The 17,615-nt window shown below is 35.0% G+C and overlaps 1 protein-coding gene across 9 annotated transcripts in view; it reads right to left on the bottom strand.

Annotated features, from left to right (window-relative positions):
• The window catches only part of STAG2 (stromal antigen 2), a 141,819-nt gene that overhangs the window by 18,844 nt on the left and 105,360 nt on the right, over positions 1-17,615 (bottom strand). For all 9 annotated transcript variants that reach the window (XM_021932925.2, XM_021932923.2, XM_021932924.2 and 6 more), the window contains 8 exons: positions 16,956-17,026; positions 16,621-16,708; positions 16,447-16,527; positions 14,234-14,326; positions 11,598-11,772; positions 6,410-6,549; positions 4,821-4,922; positions 1,335-1,483 (listed from right to left, as the gene is read on the bottom strand). In XM_021932925.2, coding sequence (XP_021788617.2) covers positions 1,335-1,483; positions 4,821-4,922; positions 6,410-6,549; positions 11,598-11,772; positions 14,234-14,326; positions 16,447-16,527; positions 16,621-16,708; positions 16,956-17,026 — 899 coding nt within the window. The remainder of the gene's footprint in view (positions 1-1,334; positions 1,484-4,820; positions 4,923-6,409; positions 6,550-11,597; positions 11,773-14,233; positions 14,327-16,446; positions 16,528-16,620; positions 16,709-16,955; positions 17,027-17,615) is intronic.

Here is a 17,615-nt window from a genome sequence, read left to right as displayed (position 1 = left end):
AAAACAATCCAGATAGAATCAAGGAGGAAACGAAGGAAGGATATTACATGAAAAAAAGACATTATTTCTGAAAATAATATATAGGTAGTCCTTAAATATTATGTACAATTACCATCTAATGGATTAACAGGCATAAAAATAAACTTCAGTTTTAGAACAAAGTGAAAGTTGTTGAGGGAGGAAGCCAGGTGTGGTGGTTCATGCCTATAATCCTAATGCTTTCGGTGGCTTAAGTGGGAGGATCTCTTGAGGCCAGGGGTTCAAGACCAGCCTGGTGAACATGGTGAGACCCTGTCTCTACAAAAAACAAAATAATAATAATTAAGTTGAGGGAGTATAAGCAAAACTTAAACAAGAGCAGCAAATTTTCCTCAAAGAGACAGTTAACACTTTTATAACTAAATGAGCAAGAGGATGAAGGAGAGTCCAAGACTCTAAAAGCAAGGTTCTTTAACCCACAGGTAACAGATAAAGGGTTTTAATACACAAATGTTGGTTATGTTAAAGGTCTAAAATGTATCCATACTTTAAAAGTGCAATTGATCACTAAATTACATGCCCAGTATAAAATAAAATGACTTCCAATTTTGATAAGGGGAACAAAATATGCAGATGGAAAGAAGGCTGTGGATCAAAAAATGGGAAAAGGTCACTACAAAATAAGAGTGCAGAACCAAAGAAAAAACTTGAGACAAAGGAATCAAACCTCAAAGATTTCTCTATCTGACAATGAGATCATGACAAAAGTTGATAAAAGATGTGTAATGCTTGATGAATTTATGCTGCTTTGATTCACATAATTTATAGACTTTGTATGGTTTAAATTTAAACAAAGGTTTATAAACGAAGTTTTAATCCTAACTCATTTTGCTGTTGTTTTTGAGACAGACTCTCGCTCTGTCACCCAGGCTGGAGTGTAGTGGCGCAATTTCGGCTCACTGCAACCTCTGCCTCCAAGATTTGAGCCATTCTCACACCCGAGTAGCTGGGACTAGAGGTGCACACCACCACTCCCAGCTAATTTTTCTATTTTTAGTAGAGACAGGTTTCACCATGTTGGCCAGGCTATTCTCAAACTACTGGCCTCAAGTGATCCGCCTGCCTCAGCCTCCCAAAGTGCTGGGATTACAGGTATGAACACCAAGCCTGGCCCAACTCATTTGTTAATTGAGATAGCACTGTAACTGGTTCTTTAAAATTAAGAAAGGAGATAGGGTAGAGATTTAGAATAAAGCATAAATTTAATTTAGTTATTCCAAATGAAAGTGCTAGATTTTAAAAAAAAGTTTCATGACTAAAAAATATGAGAGCTGAATAAAATATCTGGAAATTACTTGTGTAGCATGGCAATGGCTTCTCTTGTTTTCAACTGATCAAGTCCAAAAGTTAAAGCAAAACGTCGAGCAAGTTCTTTTATGCCACTAAATGTAGAGGATGATCTATCAAAATTATAGCCATTTTCTTGTATCATTTCATTAAAAAGCTGTTTGGAAAGAAAGAAAGCACGTTAAAGTTCTTAATACCTGGAGATTAACATCTTTTAAAATATTACATTTTCATTTAAAATACAGGTGTTCAATAAATGAGGCACTGTATTTTATTGTAAAACACTAAAACATGATACAAATGACCAAAAGTGTAGTACTTCCTATATTTAAACTGGAGGTTGTTATTAACATCAGAAACTCTTTAGGTTAGTTTTGGCAGAATGCTATTCTGCTGGTATTAATTGGATATTAACACAGCATATAAAAATATAAAGAAAAAAACCCCCAGCAAATTATTAGGCAACCATGCTCTGTTATTTACATTTCACTGGTGAATCTTCACATCAAGAACTCTTAACATGAAATAGCGAAAGCTTAAGAATTTTAATCTTCTTTGACAAAGCAATTCTAATTATAGGACTTGAACCAAAAGAAATAATATTTATGCACAATACTATGTACAAAAATGTTTTAGTGCTATTTATAACAGCAAAACTTGTTTAAAAAAAAAAAACCCTCAGCATAAACAAGGAGACTTTGGTTAAATTGTGGTCCATCTACAAAATGGAATATTATATAGTCGTCAAAATGGATATGCTAATCATCCTGCTTTGGTTAACTATACACTGTGTCAAAACATCACTATGTATACCCCATAAATATGTACAATTATGTGTCAACTTTTTTTGTTTTTGAGACAGAGTCTCGCTCTATCACCCAGGCTAGAGTGCAGTGGCATGATCTTGGCTCACTACAACCTCCACCTCCCGGGTTCAAGCGATTCTCCTGCCTCAGCCTCCTGAGTAGCTGCGATTACAGGCGTGTGCCACCAAGCCCAGCTAATTTTTGTAGTAGAGACGGGGTTTCACCATACTGGCCAGGCTGCTTTCGAACTCCTGACCTCGTGATCTGCCCGCCTTGGCCTCCCAAAGTGCTTGGATTACACACGTTAGCCACCACACCTGGCCATGTGTCAACTTTTTAAAATGAGGAAGACTTCTGGGTATACACCCAGAGAAAATGAAATCCAAATGTTGAGGAAATATCTGCATTCATAAAAGCAGAGAATAGAAAGGTGGTTGTCAGGGACTGGGGGTTGGGGGAGGCTGAGACTTTGGTCAAAGGGAACAACGTTTCAGTAGGACAGGATAAGTAAGTTCTGAAGATCTATTGTATAGCATGGTGACCATAGTTAAGAGTAACGTACTGTTTTGTTTGTCTAAAAACTGCTAGGACAGTTGGTCTTCAATGTTCTTAACACAAGTAAGTAAGTATGTGATGTAATGTTTATGTTAATTAGCTAAATGTAATCATTTCACAATGCATACATATCAAAACATGCTGTACACCATTAAGTACACAGAATTCTTACTTTTCAATTATACCTTCACAAAAATCTAGAAAAAAAATAAATGAACCTCTCCTGCTCCAAAAAAAAAAAAAAAGGTGCTGAGGAAAGTATTTAATGGCATAAATGTGTTCATTGTTTATTAGTATTAAAATGCAGTCTTACAAAATGGAATGCACAATTTAATTTTTGTTAAAATTTCAGATTTCATGTAGGCATAAAAAAGAGTAACAAGGCCATTAAAAAATAAAAAGGTTATTGTAAAGTGAAAACATTAAGGATAATCTGCATTCGTTCCTTTTTTATATTTTCTAAACTTTCTACAGCTAGTAGCTATTACTTTATAGCAAAAGTTATTTTTTAAATGCCATCTTTCAACCTTTTAAATTTTATTTATTTTTCTTTCTTCATTTTCTGTAGAGATGGGCTCTTGCTATGTTGCCCAGGTTGGCCTTGAACTCCTGGGCTCAAGCAATTCCCTACCTTGGCCTCCCAAAGTGCTGGGATTACAGGCATCAGCCACTACACCCAGCCTACATTTTGTTAATTTTAATAGAGAAAATTCAAATTCTCAAATAAAATTAAGAACATTCCTATCTGTATTTCTTAAAAGAAAGTTCATTAAGTTGGAATGGGTTATCTTTTGCATACAAATTTTGTCTCCAAAGACAAAAGCATACTAAGTGAATAATTTTACCTAATTAAACTGCCTCAACACTGCCAAAATGAAAACTACTGGGTTTTTTGTTTGTTTGTTTTTTTTTTTTTTTTTTTTTTTGAGACGGAGTCTTTGCTCTGTAGCCCGGGCTGGAGTGCAGTGGCCGGATCTCAGCTCACTGCAAGCTCCGCCTCCCGGGTTTGTGCCATTCTCCTGCCTCAGCCTCCCGAGTAGCTGGGACTACAAGCGCCCGCCACCTCGCCCGGCTAGTTTTTTTGTATTTTTAGTAGAGACGGGGTTTCACCGTGTTAGCCAGGATGGTCTCGATCTCCTGACCTCGTGATCCGCCCGTCTCGGCCTCCCAAAGTGCTGGGATTACAGGCTTGAGCCACCGCGCCCGGCCTTGTTTGTTTGTTTTGAGACAGAGTCTCACTGTGTCACCCAGGCTGGAGTGCAGTGGCACGATCTTGGCTCACTGAAACCTCCACCTACCAGGTTCAAGCAATTCTCGTGTCTCAGCCTCCCAAGTAGCTGGGATTATAGGTGCACACCACCGTGCCCAGCTAATTTTTGTTTTTTTAGTAGATACGGGGTTTCCCCATGTTGGCCAGGCTGGTCTCGAATTCCTGACCTCAGGTGATCCGCCCACCTCGGCCTCCCAAAGCACTGGGATTACAGGCATGAGCCACCACACCTGGCCAAAACTATTGTGTTTTAGTTATAAAATTAATATACGCTCACAAAAATAAGTTTGGAAATATACAGAGAAAAAAGTAGAATTCAACATGAAATCTACCAAAGCAAGTTAACCACTGTTAATATATTTTGTGATTATGAAGCTCTTTATACATTAACGAATATAGATCTACACTAATTTTAAGTGCTGTACAATAGTCATTGCAGAAATGTACTATACAGTAAATTTATCTAATCTCCTGATAGACTTTTAGATTATGTCTTACTTGCTGTAAACAATGTTGCAATATATAACTTTGTATATCAACTTTTGCAAACTTGTCTTTTTATCACCTTGGATAAAAGAGTAGATTTAAAAAGTAGAACTGCTGCCTCAAATGGCATACACATTATAAATTTTTACATAAATTGCCCAATTGCCTACCACATCTATATTTCTTCCATACCTTAGACACCTATAGGTTTTGCCAATCTTGACAGTTTGAAAGCAAAAAAATAATCTCACTTGCACTCTCTTGTATTTCTACTTTTATAAATTGTCTATTGCACCCTTTGCCCAATTTCAACTGCTACCTTAGTTTGCTATTAGGTGTTAATTGTGTTAGCTAAAGTTGGTACTCTTAATGCTTACCTGTTGCAGACTGAGAATAAGGGTCTTAGCACACTGAATTTTGTCTATCTGCCTTGTTTTACTCATTGTTTCTTTGATGATATCTCCATAGTCATTATAATACTGAAAAGAAATTTGTACAAATTAGAGCTTTATCTCTTAAAACCACTGGACAGTAAGACTAATTTTAGGTTAGTCATGTAAACACATCACAAAGTATGTATTTGGCCAAAATTATGCCTTCGAAGGCAGGAAAGAATGTTACTGAAACCTAAAGATCATTTCTAAGCATACAATCCCTAACTTCAGTAAAATCATATATACAAAACCGTTAAGATCTAATCAAATTCAGCTCCAGACTTAGTTTAAAATAAAGAAGGTATAGTGACTAAAAGAACACTTAGGTTATGCAGATTTTCAGAAGTAACACAAAATATACAAACAAAATTCTCTTTGTAAAACAATGAATATAATCTCAGTTATACTTATAACTAATTCATTGATACTGGGTACAGGCCATGAGCAGTTTAATACTTTATTAATTTGGCTTGTAGAATCTAACAGTCTATAAACAACTTTTAAAAGGAAAGCATATAAACAACTTTTAAAAGAAAAGTTGTTTATATGACATTTACAATACACATGGCACATGAAATTTTTTCCTAATTTAAGATTGTGTTTCAAACACGTACAATAACAATTATCAAAGATAACAGAATAACCATGTCCCTATGACAAATAAGTGACTTTAGAATACCTAAAACTTTAAAAGTTGTTAAATAACTTCATAAACAACCTTAGTTTAAAAACAAAACAAAACAAAACAAAACAAAAACTGGTAATTATCATCCCAAATGATTTAAGTTCCAAAATAATTTTCAATGATATTAGAGTTCAAGTAGCAAAATATTCCAGAGAGGATTAACTAAGTTTTAATATATTACATATTTTATTTATTGAAAGCAAAGGCTTTAAAAAGTTTACATTTATAATTAGATTTTAGTTGAGGAAGGATTTCTAAAGCTATCTTACCATATTTAGTCACATTCTCTTAGTATAATCAACAATATCCTGTTTATTATTACTTTTAACTTACAAAACCTCACATACAGTTATGAAAATTATGAATAACCTATGGTGAATCAAGTCAGACTTTGAGAACCAAAGGTGGGAACCTTAACAATCATAGTGGAACAGATAAAGGTAGTCAGGATGCAAAATGTTTGGAGTTATTCAAGGTTGCAAAATGCATAGTAACCAAGCCAAAACTACCACCCAAGTTTTCTGACTCCTGAAATTCTTTTTAATGCTACATCAAGCAGAGGAGGATGCCATCCTATTATCTTAAACTGAATCATAAATGCTATTTCTGATAGTGACAAATTAAGAGGCCATCTCTAATATTCCAAATGCAAATGAACATAATAAACCCAAAATGTCCATTAATTGGAGTAGAGGTATAAGGAAATGTTACTGAAAACATTAAATATTTTAAATACAACTCTTTTACACTAGAAATGTAATTTACCACTTAAATAATTCAATGGCAGCCATGTATAAAAACCAGTGTTGCATTTTAAAACTATCTTGCTATCCATTTTCAACTTTACCTTCATATACTGTTTGAAGATGTCTGCAGCTGTATTCATCTCCACCACAGTATATACAATTAGCTTACAAAATGCTGCAAGTAAATTTCTTCTCTTGTGCAGAGCTTCAATTTTACTGGCTTCATCCTCTTGCTGACCATCTGCAGAAAAAGTCCCAAACATTAAGCCATCTTGTATTTTATTTTAACCATGTATTTTTTTAATTCTCACTATAAAACATGCTTTTGTAAGATAATTTGAAAAGGGAAAAACATTAAAATTAAAATTATAAACATTCATAATTTATTCCAATAAACTACATTTTTGTGACATCAAATAATGATCAGAACAAATGGAATTGAATCACTCTATTTGTTCGTATTCTACATTCACCTAGTGAAGTCAGGCTAAACTTGCCTAACATTCATCTACTTCCCTAGCAGGATAGTTTGTTAACAAAATCTGCACATTCAATGTCTGTTAGTTAAGGCTCCTAGATTCCTGAACACTGCCAACCTCAGAATTTCTCCTATCCCTTACGAGGATGATCCCACTTACTTCAAACCCCAAAAATCTGGCTATAAGAGTCCTCCTTTGTACATATATTCTGCTAGACAGGCCCCAGAAACCATTTTGTCTTTTTAAAATAATCTTGCATATTTCTACTCTGATCCATTATGTGAAATCTTGACATTCAATTCTCAAGAAGACAAACTTATTTCCAAATTCATAGTCAGGGAAGCCCCACTGCAGCCTCCAAGTAATGCCAAATAATTGTTTTTACTTATTGGATACTATAAATAAAACTGGATGAAGCTTTTTATATTTAAAAAAAAGCTACATAAAAAAATTTTTCCCTCTGGAGAGATTTTACAAATGAAATTACTTGTAAAAAAAATCACTATCCCGGGCCGGGCGCAGTGGCTCACTCCTATAATCCCAGCACTTTGGGAGGCCAAGGCAGGTGGATCATCTGAGGTCAGGAGTTCAAGACCATCTTGGCCAAAATGGTGAAACCCCATCTCTACTAAAAATACAAAAATCAGCTGGGTGTGGTAGCACGCGCCTGTACTCCCAACTAGTTGGGAGGCTGAGGCAGGAGAATCGCTTGAACCCAGGAGGTGGAGGTTGCAGCAAGCCAAGATCACGCCACTGCACTCCAGACTGAGCAACAAGAGTGAAACTCCATCTAAAACAACAACAACAACAACAATACTATCCCATGTTAAATGAAGTTAAAATTGTTTATGTTTATTAGCCATTTATAATTCCTCTGGTGAACAGTCTGCACATATCCTATCAGCTCCAACATAAGGTTCTCAATATCAAAAACTATTTTATGTATAGTAAGAATGTTCTTTCATTTAATTAATTTTTCATCTTGTCTCTGGTAATCTTTGATAACTTCTAGTAAACTAAAACCAAATTTTAAGAGTAAGAATTTGTTTAAGACAGACCATCAGAGAAAGTTATATCTCAAATATATGTCCCAAGATCCAACACTATTTGCTTAGACACCTAAGACATATCATTACACTGAATACATAAAGTAACCTTTTCTTAATAGCTCTGTCACTATAATGGACAATTTCTACATGACATTGTTTACAATGACATATAGACATTTTCCTTCTAAAGACTAAACTATCCTATGATATTAAAAGTGTTTAAGTCCTGATTTTTATTTTCCTCCACTAACTGCTTGTCAGTAATTAGCCAACTTTTTCTCTTGTGGATATTAAGGAATGCAAAGAAGTACCTAACACACTGGGCCTTTCATTAAGTGTCAGCTGCCATTATTATTATGTATTGTCAAATGAAATGCCTCTAGGAGCATTCCTTATTTTACTCTCCCTTTCTAATCTGATGTGGGCTAACAAATACAATATGCAAGGGTCTACAATACCAGATGTTAGGTGAGGATGAGTAACAATGGAAACTATCATATGCTGCTGAAAGGAGGGTAAAATACTACAACCACTTTGGCAAGATGCACACACACTATATAATCTAGTAATTCCATTCAGGTATACACTAGAAAAGAACTACACATGTGCTCAAGGAGCTAAGCATTGAAATATTTGTCGTAACACTATTTTAATTGAGGAAAAAGTAGAAATAACCTAAATGTCTAAAAATAAGAAAATGGATAAACTGTTGTTAACTTGTATCATATAATATTGGTCGGAATGAATGAATTCTAGCCACATGTCAACACTGTTTTATCTCAGGAATGTAAATTCAAAAAAGAAAATTGCACTGGGTGCAGTGGTGTGTGCCTATAATCTCAGATACTGAGGAGGCTGAGGCAACAGTACTGTTTGAGGCCAGGAGGTTGAGGCCAGCCTGGGCAATATAGCAAGATCTCATTTCATATTTTAAAAATAAGACAAAAGGCAAATTGCAAAAGGTTCAACATAATATCATTTACATGGAAGTTAGCAAGAATAAATGAACTATGTATTTTTAACAGATACAAATTCTTAGTAAAATAAAACCGAAATGCAAAGGTGTAATAAACAACAAATTTGGGGTAGCAGTTATCTCTAGGGAAAAGGGGAGGATAACGGGATAAGGGAGGAATACAAATGAGGGCTTCTTTTGTAACTGTGCTTCTATTTCTTTAAAAAAACCTAAAACAAATACAGCTAAATCTGACAAAGACTGATAGAATGGTTATGTAAAAATCTGTTATATTTTCTACTCTTCCATTGGACTAGAATGCACTTCATTTTAAAAGTGAAAATAGTGCCAGGTACAGTAGCTCACATCTGTAATCCCAGCATGTTGAGAAGCCAAGATGAGAGGACTGCTTGAGCCCAGGGTTGGAAACCACCCTGGGCTACACAGCAAGACCTCGTCTCTACTAAAAATTAAATAAATTAGCCAGGCAGAGTGGCACACGCTTGAGTCCCAGCTACTCCAGAGACTGAGGTGGGAGAATCATTTGTACCTGGGAGATTTAGGCTGCGATGAGCTATATGGAGTCCACACCACAACCTGGGTGACAGAGTGAGACCCCCCCCGCCACACACACACAAAGTCCAAGGAGATAAGATGCTGTGGGTAATTCTAGGAAGCTCCTAGGTGGTCAAGAGTTTTGGCAAGCGTACTCTAATTCAATTCCCCATGGACTAAATGAAGCTAAGGCAGCCCCAAATTAACAAAAGGGTTATGTACCAAAACTTATTTTGTATCAGGTTTTAGAATCCAATTGTGCTTTCTCATAGACGTTTTAGAAGTTTAAAAAAAAAAAAAAAAAAAAGACGTTTTATAAAGTCTTATTCACTTTTTGGATTAATTTCAGATGTTAGCTTCTCAAAAGATGCTTCAATACCTGCAGATCAGTGAGAACTTACTCTACATGCCCAAAACACTTTGTACATGTCTCCATTACTTATCAAAAATTGCACTATAGGCCAGGCACAGTGGCTCACACCTGTAATCCCAGTACTTTGGGAGGCCGAGGCAGGCAGATCGCCTGAGGTCAGGAGTTCAAGACCAGCCTGGCCAACATGGTGAAACTCTGTCTCTACTAAAATAACATAACATAACATAACATAACATAACATAACATAACATAACATAAAACAATAAATTTAAAAAAAAAGAAGAACAACAAAAAAAAAAAGAAAAAGAAAAATTAGCTGGGCGTGGTGGTTGACACGAGTAGCCTCCAGCTACTTGGGAGGCTAAGGTAGGAAAGCCATTTGAACCTGGGAGGCGGAGGTTGCAGTGAGCCAAGATTGTGCCACTGCACTCCAGCCTGGGTGGCAGAGCGAGACTCCACCTCAAAAAAAAAAAAAAAAAAAAAATTGCACTATAATTACTTGGTTCTTTTCAACCTGAATTTAATTCTTGAAGGATGATACCTTGTTTCATCTTTTCATATCCATACCATCTAGTAAACTGCCTGCTGACCAATAAATGTCAATATTATGAATAAAAGCATAACTAAGCCAATAGCTTAGAGTAACAGATGAAAAACTCAAAGTATACAACCTTCACTACATGGATTCTGACAACTGTTTGGGCAACTCTGGGTTTCTCATTTGTGTTCAGAGTAAGTTTTTAGTATGTGAGCACAAAGCTCTCTATTGCTAAAAATAAGCTACATGCCGTATACAGAATTACCTGTTTATTTACACCCTGATATGCAGTGATACATCAGTATGGATATACACATGTTGATGTTGTATTTTCCTTTAAGTGTAACTTCACACTTTGGGAGGCCAAGGCAAGAGGATCACTGGAGGCCAGGAGTTCAAGACCAGCCTGGGCAACATATCAAGACTCCATGTCTACAAAAAATTAGCCAAGCACGGTGGCACACCACCTGTAGTCCTAGCTACTCAGGAGGCTAAGATGGGAGGATTGCTTTGGTCAGAGTTTGAGCATGCAGTGAGCTATCATAATGCTACTGTACTCCAGGCTAGACAACAGAGTGAGACTCTGTTTCTAAAAAATAAACAAAAAATATACCTTCAAACTAAAAACAAACCCAGAATGACGCCACCAAATATCACTTCTTTTCCATGACCTCATGCTCAAGTAGGCAATTAGGGTGTGTAAACAATTAGGGTGTGAAGAGTAACTTAACACTAGGTGAGGCTGGTTTGATTCTTTTCCTGTGAACATTCTATACTGCCCCAGACTTTTACATAGCAGTTTCAAACATTTTTCTAACACTCAGAAATCACATTAATACTCCCAAAATTTAAAAAAAAACCTATGGTATACAAGTACACAACAAAAAGTAACATAAATACTTGATTCTTCCCAAATTATCTGCATACTGGTATTACCAATAAATAAGGGCAAGAGGGAGTAAATTTTATTGAGTACCTGCTATATGTCCAGGCACTGTACTAGTCATTTGGCTCGATTTTTAACAGTTTTATGAGGTAGTTAGAAATTAGAAAACAGGCTCAGTGCTAGTGAGAAGCAGAGATCTGACTTGAGAGCCTATACTCTGCAACATCACATTTTCTTCACAATAGTACAAAAAATGAACATAAATGTGCTGGAATATATACCTGTGTTTCACGTTTTTAAGGATAAAATATATTCTAGTGCACTGGAATATATACCTGTGTTTCACGTTTTTAAGGATAAAATACATTCTAGTGCACCAATGTACATCATTGTTACTTAAGTTTGATTTTATGGTGGACACATAGATTTAATAAAAAGATGGCAATAAAATTACCTGCACTATTATTATCATCATCCTGTTCAATGAAGACATGATCCAAAATAAAGCTGAGCAACTCAGACTGCAATGAAGAATCAGGGGTGTAAACTAACGGCTCTAACATGTCACGCCCTCCTGACATAATCTGATGGCTGAAGATCATCAAAATATCACACAGAATAGTGAAGGCCTATTTAAAAAAAAAAAAGAGGAAAGCATGCTATAATCCAAGATTTCTCACTAACTGCCACAAATAATTTACATATTTAACACAGAAACAGAATCCAACTTTCTATATTTAAAAATCTTAAGAGAAATCAATGTTTAGTATTTTCCTAAGATTCTAAAGCTGAGAAGTATATATATTTGCATAATGCTTTACTAACTGCAAATTTCACAATTTTTTTTTTTAATTTTCAGCAACATTAAGTGACTTGTACAATATGTTACACACTACCAAAACATGCAGGGTCAGGACTCAAACTCAGGTTTTCTAACTCCAAATCCCCTACTTTGCTCTATATTGCAATGCCCCAAGGTATTCATTCTCAAACATGAAATAATGTATAAACTTGGTACCATTCTTCATTCTACAGAAGAAAAAACATTAAAGAGGTAAGTATTAGAATAGAGATCACAAAATCTGTGGTACTTACTAAGTACTCTCATTGTTCACACGTGTACTGATTAAGTAGAGAAAACATAACCAGATACGGGGCTGCTTACTATTTATCAGGTAAACCTGAACATATTATAATAAACATAAGGCTGAAGTTGTATCTCAAGGAGCTTAATAAAAACTCTGCCACGGGTTTTAAATGGAGTCACAGACTAGTTAATTATTTGTCGGGAAGGGGTAATGAAAATAGAAATTTAGGGTCACAAAGTAAACCAGAAAATACATTTAAAGGAAGCCCATTCCTGGAAAGACAATATAATACAGAGCACAAAGTAGATCTTACTAACAGTTTTGCCATTTTGGAACCAACCATATTTACTTTTTCTCTTTATGTTTTTACCCCTTCCTTCAGTCTCTTCTCCTAACTACTATAGTAGTAATTTATACCTATTAGCATATTTCAGTTTACAAAAACTTGCAACATAAAGAGTAAGGATATAAAGTATTAAGTATGATGATATTTACTAATTAGCTGAACTGGCAAATCAAGTGAGCTGACCAGGACACATTCTGGGAAGCTGTTGGGAAGACTGGGCACACAAGCTGTTTAATAACTAAATAATTAACCTCTATGGCCTGAGCAAGGGATTATATAGGCAGTTACACAGGATAACCCACAAGGATTATGTGTTAATGCTGTAAAAATAGGGATTATTATGCTGAATAACTTGGTGTCCCATGCAAACATAAAGTAATATTTCATGCATTAGGTTTGGATCCGTGCATGTCATTAAAATCCTATTCCAAGAGTTTAAATCTAAATTCAATTTACTACCATCAGAAATCTTGTTCCTTTCATCTGAATTATAGAGATGAAAATTAAAGTACCACACCCTTTATTGCTATAGTTCAAAATAACACATATAAAATTGGAAAGAATTCAGCAATGTAACAGTTATGGCTATATACTTCATATTTCTGGAAAAAAGAAAAAAAAAGCAAAATTCAGTAACTGCATCTTGGCCATTGAATACCTTCTAATTCATGTGTGACCAAGCATATATGTATGGTAGGGACAAGAGAGAGATGGAAATACAAAAAAAAGAGACTAACAGCTGGGCACTGAATGGACATTTTAAACTATAGAAATCCAAATATGTTTTATTAAAATTAGCTTCGGTATTTTTTAATTAAATAAAAACAAGTGCCAAACAAAAGGGCTGGTATATTTGAACATATCACAGTGTCCAAAAATCATAGTCAGGTTGACTATTGGGATTCTACCTGAAAAAACAAAGGTTAAGCTGTATGAAATGGTTGCAAACCTTGAAATCACCATAATCATTTTGACTATACCATATTAATAGTTATTATGAAATGCTTGTGAAAACATCTTCCCATAAAAGCATTTGAAAAGCATGTTTCCAACGAAGCTTAATCCTCTCAATTAGAGAATTAGAACTGAACATGACGTTAGTTCTAGGATCAAACCAGGTTAACAGTCTATTTCCAGAACTGAAAAGGTTGGAAGTAATGGAAGCATGAAGGCATATGGGCTGGGAAGGTTAACACTTGGAAGAGTGACTATAAATGTTTATTTCAGACAAGGTCCACAGAAAGATCAGGATGAGCGAGAATGCCAACATTTGATATTCTCAGAGAACAAAACCTCGTGGACTTTTCTATCCTGGAGCAAACTTGTTATATTAGTTGCTTTCAGGAATGACTTTTTGTTAATTTCATACATCTATAATTTGTATGAAGAAGTCTGTTTACCATGTGTCATAAAGGAACAACAACATAAATTAACTATAAGGGTAATCTATAATGCAATTATAAACCCCACATGAAATTAATCAATTTTATTATGCACAAGTCCAATATATTGACCTATTTTTTTAGTATAGTATACATAGGCAGATACAAGATATTTCTGCTTTGCTCAGTCTTAGTATTATTTAAACTTTCTACATTAGTTCAGATTTTATAAAAGTTGCTTACAAAAAGATTACCATCTATAGTAATTACTAACCTGTTCCTTAACAGTAGTATTCACGTTGGTCAGGTAATGTTGACATATCTGACAAAATACTCTCATTTGCTTCTTTAAACGCAGCAAGTCCTCCTTGAAAAAATTTAACATTAACTTTTAAAAAATATTGTATAAACAATTCAGCACTTCTTTAAAATGTTTTCAATTATGTAAAACATTATCATATATATAGCTTTATTAACTCTACTTGTGCATTTGATTTAAATTTCTTCTTTATAATTTACTAGAAATGAAAACAAAGAGACGGTTTGTCTTACAAATCTCACCAAAGTGCAGCCTTAAAAATATGAGGTACACTAATAGATAATATCCTAAGGCTTTAGCCACTAGCACAGAATGCTAATAAAGATTTACACTCCGTGCTCACATCATTTCAAGGGTGGTCAACCCATAAATGGAAGAAAATAATAAAAAAGAAATGGCATCTTCCATTTCTTGTTAGAAGGATACTGCTGTACTTTATAAAAACTCAGAATGGAAAACATTTTGTGGTGTTACTATAAACTTTAAAATGTCTCAAACTTTTAATTTAAGTTAATTAATTTGTTTGTTTGTTTATTTATTTTGAGATAAAGCTCACTCTGTAGCCCAGGCTGAAGTGCAGTGACATGATCTCGGCTCATAGCCCAGGCTGAAGTGCAGTGACATGATCTCGGCTCACTGCAACCTCTGCCTCCCAGGTTCAGGCAATAATTCTCCTGCCTCAGCATCCTGAGTAGCTGAGATTACAGGTGCACACCACCACGCCCGACTAATTTTTGTATTTTTAGTAGAGACAAGGTTTCACCATGTTCGCCAGGCGGGTCTTGAACTCCTGACCTCAAGTGAGTGGCCTTCCTCAGCCTCTCAAAGTGCTGGGAGTACAGGCGTGAGCCACAGTGCCTGGCTTACCATAAATAATTTTATATTCACTCCTTTCCTATACTAAAAATACTGCCTTTTTTCCAGTTTATTTTTTAACTTTCAACATAGGTGAGCAATTATATATGGTAATATAGTCACCGTTCCTACTACAAGCTTAACATTTAGTTAAATTAACTTTTTCCTAACTGATAAAAAGCACACAATGAGCAGGGCACAGTGGCTCACGCTTGTAATCCCAGCACTTTGGAAGGCCAAAGTGGGCAGATCAGTTGAGGCCAGGAGTTCGTAAGCCTGGTCAACATGGTGAAATCCCATGTCTACTAAAAATGCAGAAATTAGTGGGCGTGGAGGTGCGTGACTGCAGTCCCAGCAGCTTAGGAGGCTGAGGCACAAGGATTGCTTGAACCCGAAAGTCGGAGGTTGCAGTGAGCCGAAACTGCACTACACTCCAGCCTCGATGACAGAGCAAGACTCTGCCTCAAAAGAAAAGGGAGGGAAAAAAAAAAGCACATAATGTTAACAATACTATATTGATTTTTCAAGAGGAAAAATCCATTTGTAGATATAAACAGCATCTTAAAAGCCCAGAGAAATTCTAAGTATTTAACATTATTCTCTGGGTTTAGGCAACACAAACTTATTATCAAGAGGATTACTTTTTGAAGAAAATGCCTACAAACACCTAACTCCCGAACTCTCAGATATTGCGTGATATTTCTAAAAATGAGCCCAAACAATATTTAAGGCAATATCCAGTACTACAAGTACAATGTTTAAGCTTCCAATTTACAAATGGAAAAGGCAGTCCTGTTTAGTTCAATTACTAAACACATTAAGGATTATCATTATGGGTAAAGCTTTAAAAGCTCTATATGTACTAATAGCTGGCATTAGCACATTATATATTCAATCAGAAAATGATTGATCATGAATTTGGAACATCACTAGAGAGATCTTGAATATGAATAAGGTTATCTCAAAACAATACCAGAGCATAAGAAGATCTAGGGGCAGCTGGTTTATTATCTTCAATTTATGTAATCTAATACTTATATCTGTTTCAAAGGCTCTTGGTCATCAACTTTGAGAATACAGAAAACCACAGATTATGCAACCTTCAAATGTGAACAACAATGTTTAATTAAAAATCATACCTTGAAACAAACCATACTGATGTCCTCCACTGAATATACATCAAACTATAAATAACAGTACATTAGAAACAAGCAACATTTCACTGAAATAACTGATCTCATTAAATGTGTAAGTTTGCTGAAAACCGTTAATGATACTTAGTCTAACAAAAACACTATCGAACCACCACAAACCTTTGTAGAGCTGCTTTCAGTTATCTTAGCAAGTTGCCAAAGGATTACATAGTGAGTACACTGCAGTGCGTGAATAACAATCTGTAAAAAGAATCAAAGGATACAGTTAAAATTTAAAAGTCACAAGACTTCACTTTTCAAAGTTAAATGTGTAACTAGTAAATAAATAAAAACCTGCTCAGGCATGTCTCCATTTTCAATTCCAGTTTTCAAGAGTTTGTAATTACAAGCAAATAAATCCCACTTTGAAAGGTCATGGGCACTGTAAAAATAAATAAATAAATAAATAAATAAGCAAGCTTTATTAAAAAGCTAAACCTAATGACAGTTGTTCTGGACTTGACTATTAACAGAATGCAGTAAATGCGGTAAACTTTAAAATGCCCCCACAACAACAACAACAACAACAACAACAACAAATTAGCTTAGAAATTAACATTATAACCCACAAAACATGCAAGTTTATTTCTACAGATTTAAGAAAACAGGAACTTCAAAATTCAACTTACTTATGAAAAGCAGTAATCCTCTTCAATGTTGACAATACCTGATATGCATCATCTTCATCAGGTTCTTCACCCTATGAAAATTATACTTAAGAACCATCAGAGTGAAAAATCCTAGGCTATCAAAATGTTACTATCACCCTGAAAAATAAAGAATAACGTAACAAAACCCACAAACGAACTTTGTCATTCAATACCTAGAACTGGCCAAATTTAAGGCAATATGGCTGGGGTAATAAGTCAACACAAGTTTGTTATCATAGAAACATCATAACTAAGAGAAAAAATGAAAATGACATTCTTCTTTTTCTTCTAAGTAAACTTGACACAAAATTATAAAGGCATCTATTTTTTCACAGTAATAAATGCACTAGGACAATAAAATACTTAAATGACAAGAATATCAGAAAGACAATACCTAAAGGACAAAACCTAAGTACCTTAAATGTATATCATCATGAAGACATATGACACTAATCACAAATAAATAGGGAAAAACCCCCTGAATAATGACTAGATATGCTGGTCCTATTTGGATATCAATATTTATTAATTTCATTCATTTTCAACTTAGGGTAACTTAAGTTTTGAAAAATTTTACCAGTCTTACTACAGGAAACATAAAATTGTTTACACACTACTAAATCTACTGTGTTGAACTCT

The sequence above is a fragment of the Papio anubis genome, chromosome X, assembly GCF_008728515.1.
Source record: "Papio anubis isolate 15944 chromosome X, Panubis1.0, whole genome shotgun sequence".
Lineage (NCBI taxonomy): Eukaryota > Metazoa > Chordata > Mammalia > Primates > Cercopithecidae > Papio > Papio anubis.
This window is presented reverse-complemented; position numbering and strand designations above follow the sequence as displayed.